General features: G+C 37.3%; 1 protein-coding gene across 1 annotated transcript in view; it reads left to right on the top strand.

The window, feature by feature from the left end:
- The window catches only part of LOC134471115 (glycine N-phenylacetyltransferase-like), a 33,555-nt gene extending 9,541 nt beyond the window's left edge, over positions 1-24,014 (top strand). The window contains exons 2-5 of the mRNA XM_063229086.1: positions 795-898; positions 18,032-18,178; positions 18,898-19,062; positions 23,576-24,014. Of these exons, the coding sequence (XP_063085156.1) occupies positions 795-898; positions 18,032-18,178; positions 18,898-19,062; positions 23,576-24,014 (855 nt within the window). The remainder of the gene's footprint in view (positions 1-794; positions 899-18,031; positions 18,179-18,897; positions 19,063-23,575) is intronic.
- Positions 24,015-27,293: the final 3,279 nt, after the last annotated feature.

Here is a 27,293-nt window from a genome sequence, read left to right as displayed (position 1 = left end):
TGGAAAGTTAACAATGCTTTTATTTTTGGTTTTGATCGCTTTTAGTCTGTTTTCAATTATTTGATTCCAATATGTATGAAGTTATGGCAGCTATTTTGAAGAAAATGAGAGACTTTATGGTAGGCATTATTGATTTCCTAGTGTCTGGTCTTGAAAGCCCTTGAGGCTTTCTTTGTTATGTTTTGATTGCTTTTATATTATTTTGATGTGTATGAACATATTGTGAGTAAAGGTATGGGCAACTATTTAAAAGAACACAAGTGACATGATAGCCACTGTTGATTTCCTGCTGTCTTTTTCGAAATCCTGTATTATTTGCATTGTTTCACTCTGCTCTACTTTGTTCTGTTCTGTTTGGATTTGCTTTCTTTCATTTTATTCTCTTTAAAATGAAAAGAGGTAAAAATTGAAATATAGAATAAGTATTACATAGTTATGAAGTATGCTTACATACATGAGTGTTTAATGACCTGGAAATATGGTCAAGTATAGTGTATGTGGCAATAATAGATGTTAAAGTAATATATGTGAGATCATTTTGTATAACTGTGTGTATGCATGAAAAAATGAAAAAGAATAAGTGGTGCAAGAATGAGTAATTGATAATTTATTTCATTTATGATTTCATCAAAACTCTGCTTATTTGGGGGATAATAAAATGTAACCTAAGGATTGGAATAAACACTCTAAGCACTGCACAGCCTACTTTCAGAGGGGTGAGTAACTTTGTCACACAAGCACAATATTGACCTTGAGCTCTATGCTTCTTCTTCCACTGTGTTGAATTGGGACAGGTTTATGGGACCATCTTCCATATGAACCACGGGAACCCCTTCAAGGTAAAGGCTCTGGTGGACAAGTGGCCTGATTTTAATACAGTAGTTGTCCTTCCTCAGGATCAATTAAGTTGCCAACTATGGTATGGATATGATAGTGTCTATATTTGCTATATAAAATGAAGGAGCAGGCAGGTAATCTCAGGGAAACACAAATGAAGCAGGGTGATAACTGTTTAGCCCTCTCTTTCAGAAACTCACAGACCAGAGGAATCATGGGACAGTGGTGAACTTCAGAATTAAGTGACGATATAAAGGAGCATTCAGGAACACTTGTGCTCTTGTTATACGAATTTTTTTTTAAATTTTATTTTTAAAAAGTCTAAGCAAAACAAAATAAGTAGAAATAATACATATGTTCAGAGAAAAACCTAAACAGTAAGAAATCACTTGTTGCTGTTTACATATTGTCATTTTACAAATAGTTGTTCAAGGTACAAGAGTGGAACATGTTAAGTGGATATTCAGGGAGACTTAAAAAAGATCTGTTCAACAGTCCAGCAAACCTTAGTAACACGGTTGTCAATCATATACATTTAAACATACATGCAGTTATGCATATCTTCTTTTATGTTTAGATTAAACAAACTAAAGCAGGTTAAAATCATTCTGAACAAACAATAATAGTATTACTGGATTTCACATCATGACACTCTGTGATCAGCACTGGGTACTGTAGTGTCTTTTCTCTTTAATTTAATTTAAAGAAAGACTAAACAAAACAGAATCCACGTAGAAATAACACATGATTTCAAAGAAAAAAACAGTAAGAAATCACTAGTTGATGATTACAGATTATCTTATTACAAATAGTTATTCAAGTTACTAAAGTGGAGCGTATAAAGTAGGGATTCAAAGGCTGAGATTGCACCCAGTTCTGTTCAAATATCCAACAAAAACTTGGAAATGTGGTTATCAATTCTATACTCTTAAACATACATGCAGCTATTTATGTCTTCAATTATGTTGAGATTGAATAAACACAAGCAGGCTAATACCACTTTGAACAAAGATTAATACTATTGATGGGTTTCACATTATGACACTCCAGTATCAGCACTGGGTATTTTAGTGGCTCTCTTTCTTCAAAACATCTGTTGATTTCATCATGTGTCATAAAATCAGTTCTCATATACTGTTTATAGACTTGCACACACATGAATCTTAACATGTATTTCTATCCTTTCTATATTATTAGAGGGAGAAACAAAACAAAGCAAGGCAAAAGAAAACATATTCCTATAAACACATGAAAAGAACTAAATGTAAAAGAACACTATACAAAGAGATCTACCATGGTTCCTGTGTTGTCTCTTGTTATGTCCAATATATATTGGCTATATCATCAGACATAGGATAATTGAATGTATCAGTACATAACAGTACTAATAAAAATACAACTTTGCATATAGTATAAAACTTCAAAAACTTGCCGTTATCAAACCAGAATGTGTATCAGAGAGTCTTGTCATCTTCACTGTAGTTGCCTATACTCTCAGACTTGATACTATCAATCATTTCAGTTTTGAATACAATCTTTACTGCCTCATTTCTGTTTGCTCTTTTTTTGCCAGCAGTTGTCTGCTCATTTTCTTCATTCTGTTTTCTGCTCCATTCATTGAAGCTTCTCTGCCACTCTTCTTGGAATCCTAATACTTTTCTCTCTCTCTAGAATGCCCTGCAGTATTCTCTGTAGTGTTGGATTGGTTGCAAATTTCCTAAGTTCCTCTTCGTCTTGGTAGCATCTTATTTGTTCATTAATTTCTAGCGACAGTTTATCAGGGATATCAATGTGGGAGGGAGGTTATTTTCTTTCAGTGCTTGGAATATTTCACTCCAGGCTCTTCTTGACTTGATGGTTTGTGTAGAGAAGTCTACCATTATTCTGATGGGCCTTCCTTTATAGATTATCTGTTTCTTGTCTCTAACAGCTATTAATATGCTGTTCTTATATTGAATTTCTGGGATCACGATTATTATATGCCTGGGTACAACTCTCTTTTGGCTATAGGTGGCTGGACTTCTGTATGTCTCATATATCAGCATATCATTTCCCTTTCCTATGTTTGTGAAGTTTTCCTTAATTTTTCTGTGAATAACCTGTGTAGTTACTTTGTTTGTACCCCAGCTTCTTCCTTCATATACTTTATTCTCAAGTTATAGATCCTTTTGTCATCCTCTAGCCTTTGAACACTTATCTTCTGAAGTGCACTGGCTAGCTGACCCTTCTCTCTCCTTAGTGCTAGTGAGTTTCAGACAGGGACAACATATGCTGGCCCCTCCCCTCCATATCATTCAAGTGCTGTGGCCTGTACCATATTACTTTGTGACATCTCCCTTCCAGGTGGAAGTGGCTGGAGCAGAGCAGCTGTGGCAATGGTGCACACTTTGTGTCACCACACCTCCAGGTCTTCAGCAGTGGCAGGGGCAGGAGTGGGGCAGCCAGTGGGTACCAATTCACTCCCAGGCCCACAGCAACAGGTCTTGCTGGTGGCCTGGAGGTGACAGAGGCATTGGCTGGACGAAACAGTGGGAATCAGTCCAGTTGCTGTGGTGTGCACTATATTTCCTTTCGCCACCTCCCTTCTTGTTCAGTGAAGCTGCTGTGCTCTGCATTGTCAGTCAAACTTCTCATTACAGGACTTTTTATTATTTAAAGACTGAAAGATACAGAAATGCGATTGGTCAAGGGATGATTAAAAATAGAAATCACAGCAAGCAAGAAAGAGGATTAAAGTGCTTTCCAGGGTGATATTTAAGTTGAATTAAATTTGCAGTTAAGTGGGTTTTGACAGATTGACAAGAGCAGGGGACACCTTACAAGCATGGAAGAATAAGGCCTAAATATAGAAAGATGTGTAAGAAGTTTAGATAGATATACAAGCAAAAGGAGGTATCAGTACTTCGAATATATTTTCAGTTGCATACTTTTATTAAAGTGACTAGCAGACTCTAAATACAAAATATATTTTAAGCACGTTGGAAAACATAACGTAAAAATCCACATAGATGAGGAATCAAAAGAGCAGTGTAGCAATGAACAGTGAAATACAGCGTCTCTGAGACTCAGAATGATGAGCCCAGAAAACAAGTCAATCAAGAGAAATAAACAAATGGATTACTGAGAATGAAGAAGGATCTAGGGGGAAAAGAAGAAGGTACAGACAATTTGGAAAAATAACTCAAAATGTAGAGAAGAGACTGAAGCAATCTGGAAGCTTGCCTTGGTTTCAGAAATAACTCTTTTTCACAGACACAAAGTAAGCTACAAGGACCTGCACCTGCATGGAGAAACGCCACACATCGGGCAGTGGCACCGGCCAGAGGAGGGAGGAGCCCACAGTGCTTGGGAACTTTGAAAGCAGCATAGCAGGCCATTGCTGGAGAGGCTTCTGCTGCCAGTGAGTGTTTGATCAAGTCCCATTTAGGGAAGGGTTTGAGAAATGAAGAGCGAGATTCTGAAAAAAGACAAAACACCTTCACTTCAGGGTCCCCGGGGCCACCGCCTCCCACAGTGCCTGAGTGCAACAGCCACAGAAGATAGCTGTCCATAGAGAATGCGTTAAACATCGATCCCTGAAACGGTGAAACTCAGGCTGAACAGGACATGGGCACCCTCCTGTTCATGCTGAGAAGCCAGCTTACCTTATGTTCAGAAATGGCTGGCTCTGAAAACACTGCATTTACCTCTAGTCGGTTTCTTTAACCTCTCCTTGCTGGATACTATCCAGCACAGGTCAATGGTCTGATTGCCTTCTACCTACCAAGATTAGAAAGTGTATGCCTTGGCTTGGACAGTTGATACAACCTGAGGTCAATGGACAGAGAGGCATTTGGAGGAGGGGCACCTTACAAACCAAAAGAGCACAAAGGTAGGTGAAAAAAAATGTGACCTGCTGGATTCCAAAATTGTGGGTCACGAAGTGAAACCATTCACTCAAAGCACCTTTTTCCCATTTTTGGACTCATTATTTTTGTTGTCCCTTCTTTACTGGTTTTTTTTTGGGGGGGTATGGAATTTTTCTTTCTCTTTTTTTTCTTTGCTTGTTTTTCTTTCTAACATTTTCCTTTTAACATTCTGGTCTTTACTTCCTCAGGTTCACTCCTTTTTTCTTTTATCTTCTTTTAGTTATTTGTTCTTTTTGAACGCTTTGAGCTAATTCTCTTATCTTTTAAAGTCTTAGTAGGATCTTTTTCCTCACCTTTTTCTTCTCCTTCTCATCTTTATTCCTTAAGTTTTCAAACTCTCATCTTGAATTCTCCATTTACCACCTATCTATCTTACCAGTATAGTCATTAACTTTTGTAAACCCTTAGATAGTTAGCTGCATATCATTGTTGTTGAAATTTTTTCTGTTGTGGGTAAAAGTATAATTGTTGCTCTTAGTAGATGGTTAGTGTATGCATGTAGATAATCCAAGTACTAAATAATAACCAAGCCAAATTCTACTTAGCTTCATTGGGATGGTCATAGAATGTGATCATCATGTATTTGAAAAATACACTAATAAAAATAAAAATCAAACTAATACGACATCAAAGAACTCAAGAGTTGAAATATTTGAAGTATTCAAGTAGCCCTGTAATCGAAAATTAACTTGGTTGAAACATATAGCTTATTGTTGCACACAAGTTGTAAGGTATATAATTATGCGAAGAGAAATAAGTGAAACACAGAAAGTTGAAAGTTAAATTTTGCATCATATCACTTACATCAGTTATTAAAAATTGAAATGTATAGATAGAAGACAAAAGTAGAGAACAAATTAGTGGCTATTTAGGGGGAGTGTGGGAAGAGGCAGATTAAAGGAATTAAAGTAGCACCTATGAAGTTTGAAGCAGTCTAAATAACTAATGTATAATATGAAGAATGTAGGTAGCAACATTTTCCTGAATTTGATACTAAATTTTGAGTTCCAGCTGTTTTTCATACAAAAGCAAGTACGGTAATAATGCAAAGTGATGGATCTTTTAGTTTTCTGCACAGTACCAGTCATTATTTTGTAGCAACCTACTCAGTAACTCTTTTATTATGTGTACATCCCTCGTGACATCGTGTCATACACTGTATACATATCATTATTTATTAAAAGCTATAAAACAACACAGATGAACAAATACAGAAATTTACATTAATTGTTAAAAATCAAAAAATGAAAATCATATTGCATTTTTTAAAATTTTATTTAAAGAGAAAAAGAAAAAAAACAGAAAGAGTGTACAAGTAATATAGAATTTCAAAAATAAAAAATCACTACTTAATAGATTACATATTGTCATCTTAGAAATAGTTGTTCAAATTACAAAACTAAAGCATACAAAGAGGACAAACAGACTACAAAGAGTTCTATTCAATGATAAAAAAAGCTCAGTAAATGGTTATCTATCTTGTACACTTAAATATACATGCAGTTATATCCTTGAGGGCTCTTTCTTTTCCTCTGCTTTTTACAATAGCAATTACACATTTTGAATTTCATTACTCCCACAGTTCTTATTATTGTTTTTGAAAAGAATAAAACCAAATGTGACATAACAAAACAGCGTCATTCAAATCAAAATGATGGACATAGTACATGATGTAAAAACGGAATACAAGGTGATCAACAAAGGTCATCATAATGCCTTTTGCTATCTTAAAAAGAATTGCCTGCATCATCAGTTATAATAAAATTGAACAAAATGGTACAGAACAGAAACAATAAAATCGCAACATTGGAGACATTCCTGGACTTCAAAAGAAGATAACAGTCAAACCAAATTCCATCATAGTGTATCTTATTGTCTTCAAAGTAGTTGCCTATACCCTCAAACTTGATACTATCAAGCAAAACAGAATAGAGTAAAATCAGTCAAAACAACATGGTGAGAGCAATACAGGGCTTCAAATCATTTTAATAATATGTCAAAGTGGTTACTATAATATATCCTGCTACTTTTAAATTCATTTTTCTCTTAACTAAAGAAATAAAAATAGAAATAAATAAAAAATAAAAAAGGAGATTGAGATAAAAGAGGAAATAACAACACAACAGCTCAGGTCAGAACATAACAACTTAAGCAACATAGTGTATCAACACAAGATATCCTGAAATAACAGTAGTTACCATGGTGTCTCTTTCCTTGGAATATTTGAGTATAACTTCATACACTGCAGCATCAAACGTATCAAGACAATGTAAAACCATTCAAGAGAATGACAGTATCACAGGGTATTTAGAGCCAACTAAAAGAAAATGAACAATGGTTTCTATGTTACTTATTTGTCTATAAAAGTTTTTTTGTACTATCACACATAATAAAATCGAATAATATACATGTTAAGACCCATGGAGACAGAAGAACAAAAGCCTGATGGGACTTCAAAACAAGATGATATTAAATCAGCACTAGCTATTATGATGTCTTGTTTCCTTCAAAACAGCAGCTAATACCATCACAGATAATAAAATCAAACAGCCCAGAATAAAATCATTCCAATTAATGAATAAAACCTTATAAGGCTTAAAGCAATATATTGGGGAAGCATGATTATCACATACTTTTATATATTCTTATCATTTCTTATACTAGGGAAATTATTTGGCATTTATACATGTGAGTTGGATTTCATTCGCTTATGAATATTGTCTCAAGCTGTGCCCATTTATTTATAAGTATTCAATGTGATCGTTCTTCATAGCTGAGTAGTACTCCGTTGTATAAAAATACCACAACTTTTTATCCATTTCTCAGTTGATGGACACTTAGGTTGTTTCCAAGATGTAACTATTACATGTTATGCTGCTACAAACATGGGTGCACATATATCACTGTGGTATAATGCTTTCAGTTCTTCTCAGAATATGCTTAGAAGTGGAATAGCTGGAACAAATGGGACTTCCAATCCCAGCTTTTTGAGACATCTCCAGAGAGACTTCCACAATGGATGCGCAGTCTACACTCCCACCAACAGTGCAGAGGAGCTGCTTTTTGCCACAGCCTGTTAAGCAATTGTTGCTGGGAGTTTTCTTGGTCCTGGACATCCTTTCTGGAGTGAGATGAAATCTCAGTGTGGTTTTAATTTGCTTTTCTCTAATGACCAATGATGATGAACATTTTTCTATGTATTTATTTACCATTTGTATTTCTTCATCTGTGAACTATATATTTATCTCAGATGCCCATTTTTGCAATGGGTCTTTGAATTTGGGGATCTGATTTTTTAATTGTCTATATGTTCTTGAATAAATCCTTTTTTCTGAGGGAATATTCACTAATGGTCCCCAGACCATTTTTCCCCAATTTGTGGGTTCTCTTTTCACTATGCAGGAGATTTCTTTCAACATGCAAAACTCTTTAAAAGGACATGATTCCAGTTATTTATTCTTGGAAACATTTTTCATGCAATTTGGTTCTTATTCTGAATCCTCTACTTGACCCTATGTCTTCAAGATTTCAACCTACTTTGTCTTCCAACCGATTTAGTATTTCTGCTTTAATATTCAGATCTTTGATCCATTTACACTTAGTTTAGTACACAGTAATAGGCATGGGTCTAGTTTTAGTTTTCGGCATACAGAGAGCTAGTTTTTCTGGCACCATTTATTGAAGAGACTACCTGAGGTTGCACCCAGTTCTGTTCAACTATCCAACAAAAACTTAGAAATATGGTTATCAATTCAATACTCTTAAACATACATGCAGCTATCCATGTCTTCAATTATGTTGAGATTGAATAAACACAAACAGGCTAATATCACTCCAAACAAAGAATAATACTATTGATGGGTTTCACTTATGACACTCCAGGATCAGCACTGGGTATGTTAGTGGCTCTGTTTCTTCAAAGTATCTGTTCATTTCATCATGTATTATAAAACCATTTCTCATAAACTGTTTATAGACTTGCACATGCATGAATCTTAACATGTATTTCTATCCTTTCTATATTAGAGGGAGAAAAAAAACAAAGCAAGGCAGAAGAAAACATATACCTTTAAACACAGGAAATGAACAAAACATACAAGAAGACTATACAAAGAGTTCTACCATGGTTCCTGTGCTGTCTCTTGTTATGTCCAACATAATTGGCTATACCATCAGACATAGGATAATTGAATATATCAGTACCTGACAGTATTAATAAAATACAACTTTGCATATAGTATAGAACTTCAAAAACTGGCAGTTATCAAACCAGAATGTGTATCATAGAGTCTTGTCATCTTCAGTGTAGTTGCCTATACTCTCAGACTTGATACTATCAATCATTTCTGTTTTGAATAAAATCTTCTTTGCCTCATTTCTGTTATGCTCTTTTTTTGCCATCAGTTGTCTGCTCGTTTACTTCATTCTGTTTTCTGCTTCATTTATTGAGGCTTCTCTGCCACTCTTGGAATCCTAGTACTTTTCTCTCTCTCTCTAGAATGCCCTGCAGTATTCTCTGTAGTGATGGGTTGGTGGTTGCAAATTTCCCAATTTCCTCTTTGTCTTGGAAGTATCTTATTTATCCATTAATTTCTAGAGACAGTTTAGCAGGGTATATCAATCTGAGATGGAGATTATTTTCTTTCAGGGCTTGGAATATTTCACTCCACGCTCTTCTTGACTTGATGGTTTGTGTCGAGAACTCGGCCGTTATTCTGATAGGCCTTCCTTTATAGATTATCTGTTTCTTGTCTCTAACAGATTTTAATATTCTGTTCTTATATTGAATTTCTGGGATCACGATTATTTTATGCCTGGGTATAACTCTGTTTTGTCTATAGGTGGCTGTACTTCTGTATGCTTCATTTATTAGTGTATCATTTCCTTTTCCTATGTTTGTGAAATTTTCCTTAATTATTTCTGTTAATAACCTGTGTAGTTACTTTGTTTGTACCCCAGCTTCTTCCTTCATATCCTTTATTCTCAAGTTATAGATCCTTTTGTCATCTTCTAGCCTTTGTACTGTTACTGCTTGTTTCCTTGTTATTTTTGAAAAGTTTTCCCTTTAATACTCCCACATTGCAAAACTGTCCTCCAGTTTGGATAATCTATCCTTAGTTTATTTCAAGTTGATTTGCCATCTTTCCATAGAGTTTTTACTTTCTTCATGATCTCTTCGGATCTGCCTCATGTATTCTGTACTTTTTTACATTCTTCATCAAATGGTTCTCTCCTTTGTTTGAGTCCCTCCCTTTTTCCATTTGTGTCTGCTTTAGGGGTGCTTAGGATCTCTTTTATTAATCTTCTTATACCTTTATTTGACTAAATATTTCATTTTTGAACTCGCCTATGATTACAGAATATATTTGTTTATGTCCACTGGTACTGTGTCAGATATTGCATGTTTGCTGTTCCCATTCTCCTTTGTGTTTACCTGTCCCAGGACCATGTTCTCAGGGTTGGAACCTGGGACTTTTTGTTGTTGCTTCCTCTGCTCATCTTTTTTGTTCTTCCAGGAGGCCTTAGTTTCTTTCTTTGTTTGTTACAATTCTTCTGAAGTGTGATGGCTAGCTGACCCTTCGCTTTGCCTAGTGCTAGTGAGTTTCAGACAGGGACAACATATGCTGGCCCCTCCCCTCTATATCATTTAAGTGCTGTGGCCTGTGCCATATTACATTGTGACATCTACCTTCCAGGTGGCAGTGGCTGGAGCACAGCAGCAGTGGCAGTGGTGGCACACATTGTGTCACTTCCCCTCTGGGTACTCAGCAGCAGCAGCAGGGGCAGGGGTAGGGGCAGCCAATGTGTACCAATTCACTCCCAGGCCCACAGCAAGAGGTCTTGCTGGTGGCCCGGAGGTGACAGAGGCAGTGGCTGGAGTGCAATAGAGTGGAGATCAGTCAAGTTTCTTTGGTGTGCACTATATTTCCTTACGCCACCGCACTTCTTGTTCAGTGAAGCTGCTGTGTTCTGCACTGTCAGTCAAACTTCTCTTTATAGGACTTTTTGTTATTTAAAGACTGTAAGATATGGAAATGTGATTGGTCAAGACATGATTAATAATAGAGATTTCAGCAAGCAAGAGAGAGGATTAAAGTGCTTTCCAGGGGGATATTTCAGTTGAATTAAATTTTGAAATTAAGTGGGTTTTGACAGAATGACAAGAGCACGGGACACATTACAAGCAGGGAAGATTAAGGCCTAAAGTATAGAAAGATGGTTAAGAATCTTTAGATAGATATTCAAGCAAAAGGAGGTATGAGTACTTTGAATACATTTTCAGTTGCATACTTTTATTAAAGTGACTAGCTGACTCTAAATACAAAATATAAGCACATAAGCAAACAAAAGGTAAAAATCCACATAGGTGAGGAATCAAAAGAGCAGTGTAGCAATGAGCAGTGAAACACAGCATCTCTGAGACTCAGAATCATGAGCCCAGGAAACAACAATCAAATCAAGAGAAATAAACAACTGGATTACTGAGAATTAAGAAGGATCTAGGGGAAAAAGAAGAAGGTACAGAAAAGTTGGAAAAATGACTCACAATGCAGAGAAAAGAAGGAACCAATCTGGAAGCTTGCCTTGGTTTCAGAAAGAACTCTTTTTCACAGACACAAAGTAAGCTACAAGGACCTGCACCTGCACGGAGAAACGCTACACTTAGGGCAGTGACACCGGCCAGAGGAGAGAGGAGCCCACAGTGCTTGGGATCTTTGAAAGCAGCATAGCAGGCCACTGCTGGAGAGGCTTCTGCTGTCAGTGAGTGTTTGATCAAGTCCCATTTAAGGAAGGGCTTGAGAAATGAAGAGTGAGATTCAGAAAAAAGCCAAAACACCGTCACTTCTGGGTCCCTGGGGCCACCCCCTCCCACAGTGCCTGAGAGCAACAGCCACAGAAGATAGCTGTCCATAGAGAATGGGCTAGACATTTATCCCTGAAAAGTTTAAACTCAAGCTGAACAGGAAATGGGCCCTGCTGTTCATGCTGAGAAGCCAGCTTACCTTATCTTCAGAAATGGCTGGCTCTGAAAGCACTGGTATTGCCTCTAGCCGTTTTTTTTAACCTCTCCCTGCTGGATACTATGCAGTACAGGTTAGAGGTCTGATTGCCTTCCATCTACCAAGATAAGAAACTGTATGCCTTGGCTTGGACAGTTGATACAACCTGGAGTCAATGGACAGAGAGGCATCTGGAGGAGGGGCACCTTATAAACCAACAGAGCATAAAGGTAGGTGAAGAAAACTGTGACCTGCTGGATTCCAAAATTGTGGGTCACGAAGTGAAACCATTCACTCAAAGCACCTTTATCCCATTTTTGGACTCATTATTTTTGCTGTCCCGTCTTTACCAGTTTTTTTTGGAGGGGGGGGGGTTATGGAATTTTTCTTTCTCTTTTTTTCTTTGCTTCTTTTTCTTTCTAACATTTTCCTTTTAACATTCTGGTCTTTATTTCCTCAGGTTCACTCTTTTTTTCCTTTATCTTCTTTTGGTTGTTTGTTCTTTTCCAACACTTTGAGCTAATTCTCTTATTATCTTTTAAAGTCTTAGTAGGATCCTTTTCCTCACCTTTTTCTTCTCCTTCTCATCTTTATTCCTGAAGTTTTCAAACTCTCATCTTGCATTCTCCATTTTACCACCCATCTATCTTACCAATATGGTAAGTTTAATAACTTGGTTAACCCTTAGATAGTTAGCTGCATATTATTGTTGTTGAAATTTTGTCTGTTGTGGGTAAAAATATAATTGTTGCTTTTAGTAGATGTTTACTGTATGTATGTAGCCAATCCAAGTACTAAATAATAACCAAGCCAAATTTTAACTAGCTTCAGTGGGATGGTCATAGAATGTGATCATCACGTATTTCAAAAATACTCTAATGAAAAATAAAAATCAAACTAAGAAGACATCAAAGAACTCAAGCGTTGAAATATTTGAAGTAGTCAAGTAGCCCCGTAATCGAATATTAACTTGGTTGAAATATATAGGCTATTGTTGCACGCAAGTTGTAAGGTATATAATTATGCTAAGAGAAATAAGTGAAACACAGAAAGTCGAAAGTTAAATTTTGCACCATCTAACATCAGTTATTAAAAATTGAAATATATAGGTAGAGGACAAAAGTAGAGGACAAAAGAGTGGCTATTTAGGGGGAGGGTGGAAAGAGGTAGGTTAAAGGAATTAAAGTAGCACCTATCAAGTTTGAAGCAGTCTAAATAACTAGTGTACAATATGAAGAATATAGGTAGCAACATTTTCCTGAATTTGATACTAAATTTTGTGTTCCAGCTGTTTTTCATACAAGAGCAAGTAGGGTAATAAGGCAAAGTGATTGATCTTTAAATTTTCTGCACAGTAGCAGTCAATGTTTTGCAGCAACCTGCTCAGTAACTCTGTATGTCCCTCGTGACATCGTGTCATACACTGTATACATATCATTATTTATTAAAAGCTATAAAACAACACAGAAGAACAAATACAGAAATTTACATTAATTTTAAAAAATCAAAAAAATGAAAATCATATTTTATTTTTTTAAATTTTATTTAAAGAGAAAAAAAACCAGAAAAAGTGTACAAGAAATATAGAATCTGAAAGGTAAAAAATCACTACTTAATAGATTACATATATTCATCTTAGATATAGTTGTTCAAGTTACTAAATTAAAGCATACAAAGAGGACAAACAGTGACATTACAAACAGTTCTGTTCAATGATCAAAAAAACCTCAGTAATATGGTTATCTATCTTGTACACTTAAATATACATGCAGTTATATACTTTAGGGCAATTTCTTTTCCTTTCCTTTTTACAATAACAATTACACATATTGGGTTGTACTACTCGCACATTTCTTATAACTGTTTTTGAAAAGAATAAAACCAAATGTGACATAACAAAACAGAGTCATTCAAATCAAAAGGATGGACATAGTACATGATGTAAAAACAGAATTCAAGGTGATCAACAAAGGTTATCATAATGCCTCTTGCTATCTTAAAAAGAATTGCCTATATCATCATTTATAATAAAATTGAACAAAACTGTACAGAACAAAACCAATAAAACTGAAACAATGGAGACATTATTGTACCTCAAAAGAATATAATAGTCAAACCTGAATGGGCATCATAGTGAATCTTATTGTCTTCAAAGTAGTTGCCTATACCCTCAAACTTGATACTATCAAGCAAAACAGAATAGAGTAAAATCAGTCAAAACAAGATGATGAGAGAAATACAGGGCTTCAAATCATTTTAATAAGATGTCAAAGTGGTTACTATAATATATCCTGCTACTTTTAAGTTCGTTTTTCTCTTAACTAAAGAAATACAAATAGAAATAAATAAAAAATAAAAAAGGAGATTGAGATAAAAGAGGAAATAACAACACAACAGCTCAGGTCAGAACATAACAACTTAAGCAACATAGTGTATCAACACAAGATATCCTGAAATAACAGTAGTTACCATGGTGTCTCTTTCCTTGGAATATGTGAGTATAACTTCATACACTGCTGCATCAAACATATCAAGACAATGTAAAACCATTCAAGAGAATGACAGTATTACAGGGTATATAGAGCCAACTAAAAGAAAATGAACAATGGTTTCTATATTATCTACTTGTCTATAAAAGTTTTGTTTGTACTATCACAAATAAGAAAATCTATTAATATGCATGTTAAGACCCATGGAGACAGAAGAACAAAAGCTTGATGGGATGTCAAAACAAGATGATATTAAATCAGCACTAGCTATTATGATGTCTTCTTTTCTTCAAAACAGCTGCTAATAGCATCACAGATAATAAAATCAAACAACCCAGAATAAAATAATTCCAATTAATGAATGAAAATATAATAAGGCTTAAAGCAATAAAATGGGGAATCGAGATTATCACATACTTTTACATATTCTTACCATTTCTTATACTAGGGAAGCTATTTGGCATTTATAAATGTGGGTTGGATTTCTTTCACTTATGAGTATTATCTCAAGCTGCACACATTTATTTATAAATATCTCAATGTGATCATTCTTTATAGCTGAGTAGTACTCCATTGTATAGAAATACCACAACTTTTTTATCCATTCATGTTGATGGACACTTAGGTTGTTTCCAAGATGTGGCTATTATACATTGTGCTGCTACAAACATGGGTGCACATATATCACCGTGGTATGATGCTTTCAGTTCTTCTCAGAATATGCTTAGAAGTGGAATAGCTGGAACAAATGGGACTGCCAATCCTAGGTTTTGAGACATCTCCAGACTGACTTCCACAGTGGCTGCACCAGTCTACATTTCCACCAACAGGGCAGAGGAGTTGCTTTTTGCCACAGCCTCTTCAGCATTTGTTGTTGCTAGTTTTCTTGGTCCTGGACATCCTTTCTGGAGTGAAATGGAATCTCAGTGTGGTTTTAATTTGCATTTCTCTAATGACCAATGGTGGTGAACATTTTTCCATGTATTTATTTAACATTTGTATTTCTTCCTCTGTGAACTGTATATTTATCTCAGATGCCCATTTTTGCAATAGGTATTTGAATCTTGGGGATCAGATATTTAATTATCTATATGTTCTGGCTAGAGGTCCTTTGTCTGAGGGAACATTCACTAATGGTCCCCAGACCATTTTCCCCCAATTTGTGGGTTCCCTTTACACTATGCAGGAGATTTCTTTTAACATGCAAAACTGTTCAAAAGGACATGATTCCAGTTATTTATTCTGGGAAGTATTTTTCATGCAGTTTGGTTCTTGTTCATGAATTCTCTACTTGCCCCTATGTCTTCAAGATTTCAACCTACTTTGTCTTCCAACAGATTTAGTGTTTCTGTTTTAATATTTAGAACTTTGATCCATTTAGACTTAGTTTAGTTCACAATAATACGCATGGTTCTACTTTTACTTTTCAGCATAGGTGGAACCAGTTTTTGCAGCACCATTTATTGAAAAGACTATCTTTCTTCCACTCAATGATTTTAAGTTTTTATCAAAGATAAAGTGGCTGAATTGTATGCAGTTTTAGTTGTATCATCTTATCTATATAACTGATCTTCAGCTCTGTTTTGATTCAAGTATCATTTTGATTTTACTACAGTTGCTTTGTAGTATAACTTCAAGTCAGGGATTGTGATGCTTCCTGCCTTGCCTTTGTTGTTTAGAACTGTATTTGCTATTCTACGTTTCTTCATGTTCCAGATGAATTTTAGCAGTGATTTCTCTAGATATCTGATGTATGTTGTTGGTATTTTCATCAGGATTGCATTGAATCTATATAACAGTTTTGGGAGAATGGCCATTTTCACAGTATTTATTCTTCCTATCCATGAGCAAGGATGTCTTTCCACTTTGTGAGATGGTCTTCAATTTCTCTTTCAGTGTATCATAATTCTCCTTGTAAAGGTCTTTCACTTCTTTCATTAGAGTATTTCCTAAATAGTTCATTTTTTTGGTTACTAGTGTGAAAGGTGTGGTTTCTCTTATTTGTCTCACTGTGACCTTGTTGTTAGTGTGTAGGAATGTTACTGATTTTTGAGTATGGATTTTGTCTTCAACTACATTGCTGAACTTATTTATTATATCTAAGAGTCTTTCAATGGAGTTTAGGGGGTCTTCTATGTAGAGTATCGTGTCATTTACAAATAATGATAATTTAGATTCTTCTTTTCATATCTTTACCATATTTATTTGTCTCTCTTGTCCCATTGCTTTGGCCAGTATTACCCGTACTATATTAAATAGGAGTGGTGATAAGGGAAATCCTTGTGTTGTGCTTGATTTTAAAGTAAAGGCCTTCAAATTTTGGCCATTTAGTATGGTACTGGTTGTTCGTTTTTCTTGGGGGCCTTTATTATATTAAGGTAAAGAGCATCTATTCCAATTTTCTGTAAGGTTCTTATCATAAATGAATGTTTGACATTATCAAAAGCTTTTCTGCATCTATGAAAATAGTCATGTGATTCTTACTTTTGGTTTTATTGATATGTTGGGTTCCATTTATTGATTAATGTATGTTAAACCATTCTTGTATGCCTGGGATGAATCCCAGTTGGTCATGGTGTATAATCTTCTTGGTGATTTTTCTGCATCCTATTTGCCAATATTTTATTGAGGATTTTTGCATCTGTGTTCGATAGGGAGATTTGTCTCTAGTTCTCTTTATTAGTTGGGTCTTTCTCAGGTTCTGGGTCTAGAGCAATATTTGTCCAGGAATGACTTAGGAAGGATTGCTTCCCTTTCAATTTCACTGAAGAGTTTGAGGAATGTTGCATTTCAAACTCTTCTTGGCACTTTTGTAGAATGCTGCAGTGAATCCATTTGGGCCTGGGCTCTGCTTTATAGGTAGGGACTTAATTACATTTTCAATTTCATTAATAGAGATTGGGCTGCTCAGCAGTTTTACATCTTCTTGACCTAGCTTTGTGACTTCACATGTTTCTAGGAATCTCTGTTTCTTCTGTGTTATCAAACCTTTGAGAGTAGAGGTTTTCAAAAAGTGTTGATGATCTTCTGTATTTCTACAGATTCTGTAGTGATTTAACCTTATTCATTTCTTATTGCATGAATTTGAGCTTTTTCTTCCCTTTTTAAAATAAGGTTGGCTGGGGCTTAACAACTATATTTATTCTTTCAAAGAATCAAATCTTTGATTCACTGATTCTTTGGATTGTTTCTTAGTCTCTATTGCATTAATTTCTGCTCTGATTTTTATAATTTCCTCTCTTCTTTTGACCTTGGTCTTGACTTGCTTTTCTTTGTGTAGGTGTTTGATGTGTAATATGAGGTTGTTTATTTGTATTCATTCTGTTTTCCTAATATGACAACTGTTTCTGATGTGGAATAGAAGTTCTAATACTACCAAGTCTTCTGCATCAGTTTCAATACTGTCATATTTCACCACAAAATAATTTGTTTTGAAACTCCTTGAAACAGAATAGTATTAATCTTGCATTTAAAGATTTCCCTGGACAATATTATGTTTTTTGTTTCTCTGGAAGAATAGAAAATCATGGAGGAATTCTACTTAAGCCAGTGCACATTTTTTTCACATTAAATTGTAATGCAACACATAAATAATTGGCCAGACAAGATTTTTTAAAACATAAAGGAAATAGAGTAGTTCACATTGGGTTTTTTGACATAAATGATTTAGTATAAATAAAAATATGTGAAACAGACATATTTCACTTTGGAAAATACTACAATCATAAAAGCTAGGTAACAAATATTGAAATGTCTGGGTATAACTGGTTTGATTAACACCATGTTGCCAAACCACACAGGAGATGAACGATGACCTTGACCACTACCCCAAAACCTACCAAATCTTTTCTAAGGAGCCCAAGAACTGTCAAGAATTCCTTGATAAACCAGATGATATCAACTGGAAACAACATTTGCAGATCCAAAGTAAGGAAAGTGGGGTGTGTGCTGGAGACTAGGGTAGGGTCACCTCCCATCCTGATCACCTTCCCTCAAACTTTCACTTCCTCCTAGTGCTTGGTCCTTCTATTTGGTCACCCACACTGAAAGGTGTGGGATTTAAATGCTGCAGGTAGGGTTCAGATGCCAGGAACTCTGGATAAGGGACTTTCTCCTTAGCTGAGGATTCATGAAATTCACATGGGCCCTCAGGCTCCCTGGATGTGAGAACAGAGCTCTCCCTTAGGCCTCTCATTCGTGGAGTAGTAACAGCAACTCCTTGCTCCACAGGACTCCTTAGGGCCATGAAGTCCAGCTGCTGGGGCTATGATCCTGCTCTCCCTAGTAACACCAAAAGCTGCTTCCTGGTTCAGCCTCTTTGTAAGCACTTGTAACCAAGCAACTTAACTGTTCTTCTGTGTCTTCATTTGTAAAAATGAGGATAGTAAAAATGCAAACCCTACAACATAGTGTCTGTAGAAAGAAAAAAATGAAGTCGTATTTGACGAGTGCCTTAATAGATATGTACAAAGCTAAATTTTCAATATCACTCTTCCTTTGCACAGTAACTGAAAGATTTTTTAGGATTGTTTATTTTACATAAGAGAAAGCATGCTCAGAGAGTGACCTGAACACACTCCTAGTAAGTGGCAATGATAGGAGCCAGATTCTCTTCTACTAAAGCATGCTTCATTTGATTATCCTTGCTTCTGCCCCTCTAAGTGCACAGTCAAGCTTGAATGAGGTGATACAAAGTGTTGCGGCTGCTAAATTGGTCAAGGTCAAGAAAACACAGTGCATCCTTTATATGATGCCAATGACAGTAAAGAAACTGGTGCCTTCCCTGTTGGGTACACAGCATTTAAAATCTGAGAGTCCCAGGATTGTGTGAGTTTGACTGTAGAAGCTCTTCCCAGCATGCTGACATCTTTAATGAAAGTGGTTTACCAGCTTCATGGGCCACAGTCTTTTCTGCTGACTTACAAGTGATTTCTAGGGTGGACTTCCAGAGCACCATTTGGGTTCTGTGCTTCACCTGTTGGGAGCCATCAAGGCCTCTCAGCACTTTGAATGAAACCGAATTCCTTCTCCAGGTGCAGCATGACCTGCAGCTTCCCAGCAGCATCTCTGGACTTTCCTCTGCCACTCAGTCCCACATGCTGACTCACACAGGGATGTGGGAACTGTGCTTACTGTTTGCCTGCCTACAGAGCCCTTTCCTGTTATCTTCATGCATTTCTTCCTTTTTATGAGCCTCACGAGTATCCTAAAGTTTCTCTAGGCATAGGCACAGAGAATAAGTTCTCCAACAAAGAAAATAATGGAAACAACTTTTGCAAATCCAAAGTAAGGAAAGTGGAGTGTGTGCTGGCGACTAGGGTAGGGTCACCTCCCATCCTGAGCACCTTCCCTCAAACTTTCACTTACTCCTAGTGCTTGTTCCTTCTGTCTGGTCACCCACATTGAAAGGTGTGGGATTTAAATGCTGCAGGTGTCCTCTCTCATTTTGTTCAAGTGTAGGAAGGGATAGAGCTGAAAAATGATGTGTGTGTTTGCCTTGCAGATGCTGAATGCTTGTGCATCAGAGCAACAGGAGACCTTCGTTCACTTAGTGAAATGTGTCACTGCACAGACCGGAGGAGCAGAGTCACTTAGAGCCCCATTAGCACCCCTGGTTCTGTCCATGAGACCATCCAGGTAGAAGACGTTCCAAGTCCTGCCATGGCAGGTTCTGAAGATGAAGGGACTGGTACCCCATAGCTGATGAATGGCATAACTGTGGTTTGAAAATGAAAAGCCAGGCAGAGGGTTCCCGTGGAGCCCCTGGAAGACAATGACAGCATGGTGGGAACCCTTACTTCTTGGTATTCTATTACAGGTGCTGCCTGGGCTCCAAAGCATTGACTTTCGACTTCAGACTCCCCCTGTATGCAGCACAATGGCTGAGGACCCGTGGATGCTAATCTTCATGATTCCAACGGCTGGCTTTGCTGCTCACTGGCTTTGCCTTGTTGTTCTGACTCATGTTCTTTTGAGATACTGTTCTCATCTGTACAATGGGGCTGATATCTTCTGCCTTACTTCTAAGCAGCTTCACAGCCAAACTGAAAAATATCTGAAGCTTAGCCAATTTCACCTTGTAATCTCATGAAACAAGTTGCTGTGATTCATCTATAAAATTAATTTGATTGCTATATCTTAGATATACGGAATGATCACATCAAGCTAAAGATTTCCTACCTGTGTGTTTGTGTCTTGATTCCTATTTGTTTTTCCTTCCCTTCAGCCCTTCTTCCACTCCTTCTCTATGAAGCTTTATTTTATCATTCTTTTCTCATTTTTTCTTTTCTTTTCCATCCCCTCCTCTGCCAGGTTCCCTTTTATTTTGAAACATTTCTTCCTATTTCACAGTGCCTATTCTATACTTTTGTCATTAATTATTATTTCATTGTCCTATGTTGGAGAAAAAATGGGATATTTATACATGTGTGACTGATTCAATTCACTTCAATATGGTCTCATGTTGCATCCATTTACTTACAAATGGCTCAGATTTATCCTTCTTTGTGGAAGAGTAATATTGCATTGGATTAAAAAAAAACATACTTTTTTTGTTTGTTTGTTTCTGGAAGGCTGAAAAAATTAGACATAATTTGCCCTTTAGAATTCCATAAAATTGGGTTAAAAATATTAACTGCTTTAAAGGTTACAAGGAAACAAACAAGAAAAGAGCAAGAAATTTCAAACTGCCTAGCAGTAACGTGGAATGAATATGTTGTATTTAGTCAGTAATAAGAGTAGTAATTGTGCTGTGGATGACAGAAATGAATTTCTTTAGCTGGGATATTGGCACAGTTCCATACACCAGCAATACTTAAGGAGCTGGTCCATGTACCATAATTTTAAAAATTAGGGAAACAAGGAACTTAATGATTTTCATACCTTATATGATTATAATACTGAGATTTAGAAAGCACTTTTACATTTCAATAAGGGATTTGCACTGGAGGAAGCAGGGCTTCGATGGTATAAGTGGCAGGATGTGGCTTTGCTGCTCTCAGTGCTATTCATTCTTTATTCAATAAAAGTCAATTGACCCAAGTCTTCTTGTTCTGTTAGACCTAATATGTACTAAGCCAGCATATTTAGTTTATTTGTGGCATATGGATTCTTGATGCTAATGGAGACAGTGTAATAAAGATGCTATATTAAAATTTTTCAGAGATGCTTCCATTTACAAAAATTTTCATGACATCCAATATCTTCCAAATGAATGAAAGGGCAGACTCTATATACCAATAAAAGGGGCTTTTAAAAATATCTGTAGATCGCCAAGAATCTGGTTTGGAGAGCATGGATTATTTACTTATGTCCAGAAAGGTCCACAGATTCTTATTCTGCCTCTGTAGCTAAGCCAAAGTTCTAACTGGATAGAAGGAAGACATGATGTTTGGGTTTGAATCTGAAGCATCTTTCAAAGGCTGTTTTGCTGAAGGCTTCCTTTTGGGAAAGTAACAACTTTTAGGTGATGGGTTGTAGTTGGAGAAGATTAGGTTCTTGGGGGTGGGGATATGGGAACACCAGCCCCTCCTTTTCCTCTCTTTCTCTCTTTGCTTCCTAGTTGCCATGGCATGAACAAATTTACTTTGCTACATACTTTGCCATGACCTGCTGCTTGGGCATGGGTTAAAAAAGTGGGACGTGGTGGCACATACCTATAAATCCAGCATTTTTTAATTACTCCACTATGCTTCCCAGTGTTATTTGCAATGTCTTCTGAGCTTCAGCTAATGAGACACACTACAGGAAAACTAGATGATAGGAGAAGAGAAGCAGCCACTTAATCTCTTTCTTCCTGTTCTGCCCTAGGCTGTGAGTCCTCATGTCACTTTCTTCCTCAGTAGCTGTAACTTCCACTGGACCTCACTGGTCACATTGCATTGCTCCATGCTCTTCTGCACCAATCAGCCTCCTCTGAGGTTCATGTTCCACCTGGTAGACAGGGCCTGTGGACCATAACAGCAGCAGGTCCTCTCATTGGTTCTTTAGCTATGGATATGGAAATTGTTTTGTGCTTTTGGTTCACTGTGCTCTGGGTGCTGTAACCATAGCTTTTTTAAAGTCATTTTTCTGTTTACGGGCATTTGGTTTGTTTCCAAGATTACAAACTGTACTGCTATAGTCATGGGTGCACATATATCACTGTGGTATGATGTTTTCAATTCTTCTGAAGATACAATGGGAAGAGATGGTTCGAATGGGGTCTCTAATTCTACTATTTTAAGGCATGTTCACACTGATTTCCACAGTGTTTGCACCTGTCTACACACCCACCAAGGGTGCAGAAGAGTTCCTTTTTCCCCACAGCCCCAGTGCCTCCAGCATTTGTTATTGCTTGATGTTTCTATAATAGCCATTCTTTCTGGGGTGAGATGGAATCACAGTGTTGATTAATTTACATGTCTAGAATGGCCCATGATCTTGAACATGTTTTCATATATTTATTTGCTATTTATTTCATCCTCTGAAAAATGTGTATTTAACTCAGATGCCCATTTTTGGATAGCATCTTTAAATTTGAAGATATAATATTTTTTAATTCTGTATGTGTTTTAGATATCAGTCCCTTGTCTGAGGGACAATTGGCTAGGGTACTTTCCCTTTCCATGGGCTGTCTTTTCACTCTCTTGATGATTTCTTTTGCTGTGCCAAAGCTTTAGGACAGGACGAGATCTCTGTTGCCCATAATTTATATTATTTTCCATGTGGGCAGGCTTTTGTTTATGAAATGTTTGCCTCCACCTCTTTCTTTACGAGACCTACCTATTGTCCCTTCCAACAGTTTAGTGTTTTTATTTGCTTCTTACATCTTTGATACATTTTGATTTCATTTAGTGAATGGAGAGAAATATGGTCTAGTTTTCATGTTTGGCATGAGGGAATCCAGTTTTTCTGGCACCATTTATTAAAGAGGCTTTGTTTTACTGAGAGTTTTTGAAACTTTTGTCAAAGACAAGATAGATCAATCCTAAGCAACAAAGTCAAGGTAGAGGGCATCTCATACTCCGACTTGGAATTATACCACAAATCTACTGTGATAATAATACTTAGTTTTAATGGAGTTTTTCTTGTATGTGTGAGTCTGGGTGCTTGGTATGCCTGTATGCAACAGATCTTATTTTTTCTGTCCCTTCACAGAAAGGCAATTATTATCCTTATTTTAGACCACAAGAAATGGAGGTAGAGCGATATAAGCTACCTGTCCAAAAGCACAAAGTTATTGAGATTATGATTGCTGAGTTTTTCTCATTACCTGTATTCCTACTTGTTCTCAATTTGCTTCCTGGGGGAAACAATGATTTTGATATTATATTCTGTTCTTTTTCCTTTTTCTCAGCAGCAATCAAGAGATGTTTAAACTCTCATTGCTGGATGTAGCACACGCTGCCTTAGTGAATAAGTTCTGGGGTTTTGGTGGTAATGAGAGGAGCCAGAGATTCATCGAGCGCTGTATCCGGACCTTCCCCACCTTCTGTCTGCTGGGGCCTGAGAAGACTCCTGTGACCTGGGTCCTGATGGACTATACCGGAGAGCTGCGAGTGGGAGCCACTGTGCCCGAGTACCATGGCTTGGGCCTTGGATCTTATCTTTCACACATCCAGATTCAGACTCTAGAAAATGGCTTCCCCTTGTATTGCCATACTGCCAAAGACAACAAAGCTGTACACAAAATAAGTCTCAAGCTGAATTATGTCACTGTGCCCTGTGACTGGAACCAGTGGAACTGCATGCCTCTGAGCAGCTGTCTCTCAACACAAGAAAGTGTTGGAGGGCTGTGATGTGGCTTGAGTAGGCATGGAATAAGTCACAAGCAGCAGGGAAGGGTGGGTATTGTTTTAGCTCTATGGAAACACTGCCAATGTTCCATGGGATGTTTTGTTCTTGAAGCCACATTACTTTCCTGGCCAAGGATTCCTGGCACTGGCTGCACCTTTCTGAAGTCACCAAAGTTTTCTGAAGTGGCCAAAGTCTGTGTCCCATGTTCTGTATTTCTGGATCCTATTGCCTCCATTAGTCTCCTAGGGGCTGCCTCAATTCTTTTCCAGGACCTCCTGACTCATATATCTTATTGTCAAGATGTGGTGTCTTTTCATCCTTGAGTAGCATATAATTTGTTTTTCTCTGATCTCTTTATTCAGTGGGCCAAGTGTCCTGCCAGTTCTGTAAGTATTACAAAGTGATTATTCTACTAGAAGACCTTTGATTTGTATTCTGGCTTCATAAGCATGTTAATCTATGAAAATATGGCAGTGAAACTTATCATACATGTAAACTAATATGCACTAATAAAAATGAGAAGAAATCATGTTAAATACTTCACAATTATATGATTGTGGGTGTATATGACCAAGGAGAAATGTATTGTGCATACTTAATGCCCACAGCATGAGGTTGTGAAATAAATGGTAATAGCAAAATGGTTACTATAACAATGCAAATTAACTGGTATATGATTTCCCATAACTACACATTTTTTTCAAGCCCACAATGGCTGAAAATCTCATTTTGTATAAATGACAGTTTCAACAATTTACAAATTAGATCGCTAGAGCTTTTCATTCTATGTAACAGCTGTTTGTATCCTCTGATTTCCATCTCTGTCCTTTCTCACCTCCATTCTCCTCTCTGAGTAAACCACACTTTAGTTCTCTGTCTCTATATCTTTGAATCCTTTGATGATTCCATATATTGGGATCATATGATTTTTCTCTCTTTGGATAGTTCCACTCATTATAATATCTTCTGTGATGGAGCATTTTATACAAGTTGACACGAGTCATTAAAACCACTTCTCCGTGGTTTCTTTCCCCCTTATTAAAAAGTATATTTGCTACTTCAAAGCTAACAATACACAATGCACTACAGTTACTCTCCCACAATCTTGCCTTTAAGTTTTGTAGCATTGCTTTTACTGGATTTTTTTCTTTGCAATAATGCTGCCAAATAAGAAAATGTCATGCAGTTGTATGTATGCATAGTGATTGTGGTGTAGTGTCCAATTGATGAGCTTTAGACTTGATTTGAGGGTTAGGAGGACACACTTCTGGATCTGCCTGGGAGAGGCACACAGGAAATTGGTTGGTGCCTATATCTGTTGCAGATACAAATATGAGAGAAAGTAATGGAGAGAAAGGAGGATTTTATTAGGGACACACCTGCATCATTGGGGACTCTGGCCCAAAATGGCTGATTATCAGACAAAGGAAAGGCTCCAGTTTCATTCACATAGTCCAGGAATAAGTGTGATCTTGAATCCAGAACTTGTAGGCAATGAAACAGGTTTATATGAAGGAAGACAATGGTAGGCCTTTTAGGAAGGAAAATTTCAGCATGTAATAAGACCCAGCTTATGGTGAATCCAGGAAAACCGTTGTCACCTTTACCTGTATTCTTGAAGGAAAATGGACGAGGACATGTCATAGGCCTTGCTTACAGTCACATAATAGCAAATGATATCCTGTAACAGAACCAGGAATTATAGCTGCTGGGAAGACGGCCTTTCTAACAGGAAAACTCATTTTTCTGTAAGCCCTGTTTCAACTCTAGTTATCACTCCTTCCTCAGGAGCCCTGTTCTGCTCTGGCGCTTACCTACCATGAAATAAGCAGCTGTGCTCTGCCATGCCCTCCTTCCAAGATGTTTCTGTCTCAGAGCCAGGCACCTCTAGGTTAAGTCACCTCATAAACGGAACCAAATGATGTCTCCCCTCCTTGAATTCACAAGTGTCAGGCATTGTGTTTCAGCACCAGAATCTGAGTAGTACACTAAATTTGACAAAGAATGGCACCTTTGCTGTTAAAGTGTCTGACTCTGTGGGTTAGCAATGGAACTCACTTGCAGGAGGCACTTGGAAATCTTAAGAGATGAGAGCATGACAAGCCCCAAAATGCTCTACACTGAGCTTGATGGGAGATTCTGATGGAGAACATAGTGTTCCTAAGAGTGTGGGCAGTAAAGGCCAAGCTCTAAGATGTTTACAGGGGAACAAAGACTCCAATAGCAGTTGGCAGAGAAATCATCTGCCTGACCATACTCTGGCAGAATCTGCCTACATTGTGCATGTGTCCGAAGGATTTTCTGAGTTTACTTTGTTCTTTACTTCCCTCCTGCTGCTGAGACAATTTGCCTAACACCCAAAAGAGAAACTGTTTATTTGGCTCCCTATTTGTAGAGGCTTCAGTTTATAGTTGGCTGGTTTGAAGGTAGTGACATGGTAGAGAGGAATTGCAGAGGATAAACAGTTCATGGCAGGCAGAGGCAGCAATGCAGCAATCAGCGAACTACAAGCAGGCAGCAAGAATCAGCCTCCCTTATTCTGTTCCTTTCAGCATATGCAGGCTTCCCAGGCCTAGGGTGGTGACACTCGCACCCAAGTTGGGCAGCTTCATGCTAGCACAGCACTGTGAAACTATCCCAGAATCACATTATGGATCCCTGAAGCACACACCCCAGATCCATCTAACTTGGAAAGACCCCACTTGTAACCACATGAAGGTTTATATGTAGATAAAACCCATACCATGAACTACAACAACTGGTGGATAAAATCTCAAGACAACCTAATATTCACGTGGTGGCATGGGTACTCTGGCTGCTTTAGTAGAGCCCTAGAATGAAAATTCTTTGCTGAAACATCAGGTGAAAAGCCACCTACATCCATGTACAACACTGAGGCAGGAGCTTGAGTCTACACCCAGATGACACAGCTCAGTGGGTGTGTTCCATTAGGAACTTTAGGTCAGCATGTTCTAGAAAATCAGACCAAAGAACACCTTTCAAAACCTGCATTCTTAGACCTTTTATATTAATCTTCTGGGAGAGTGTGCTGCTTCTTGTCCTAGAGACAGCTGTAGAGACAAAAAAGACAGATTTTTAGGTGAGAACCAAGAAACATAGAAGCTCTGGGGCTGCTCTTTTTCTGTTGCCTTCATAACAAGTTGGAATGATTCAAAATACTGCTGACAAATGTGAATAGGAGTTGCTAGGTTTATATGTGTTGAGAATTATGTCAGGTGAAAAGGAAGTTCCTTGATTCAAAAAGGGAGATCAGACCAGAC

This window comes from Cavia porcellus, unplaced genomic scaffold, assembly GCF_034190915.1.
Source record: "Cavia porcellus strain 051 isolate PalLab524CR breed Dunkin Hartley unplaced genomic scaffold, mCavPor4.1 scaffold_17, whole genome shotgun sequence".
NCBI lineage: Eukaryota > Metazoa > Chordata > Mammalia > Rodentia > Caviidae > Cavia > Cavia porcellus.
This window is presented reverse-complemented; position numbering and strand designations above follow the sequence as displayed.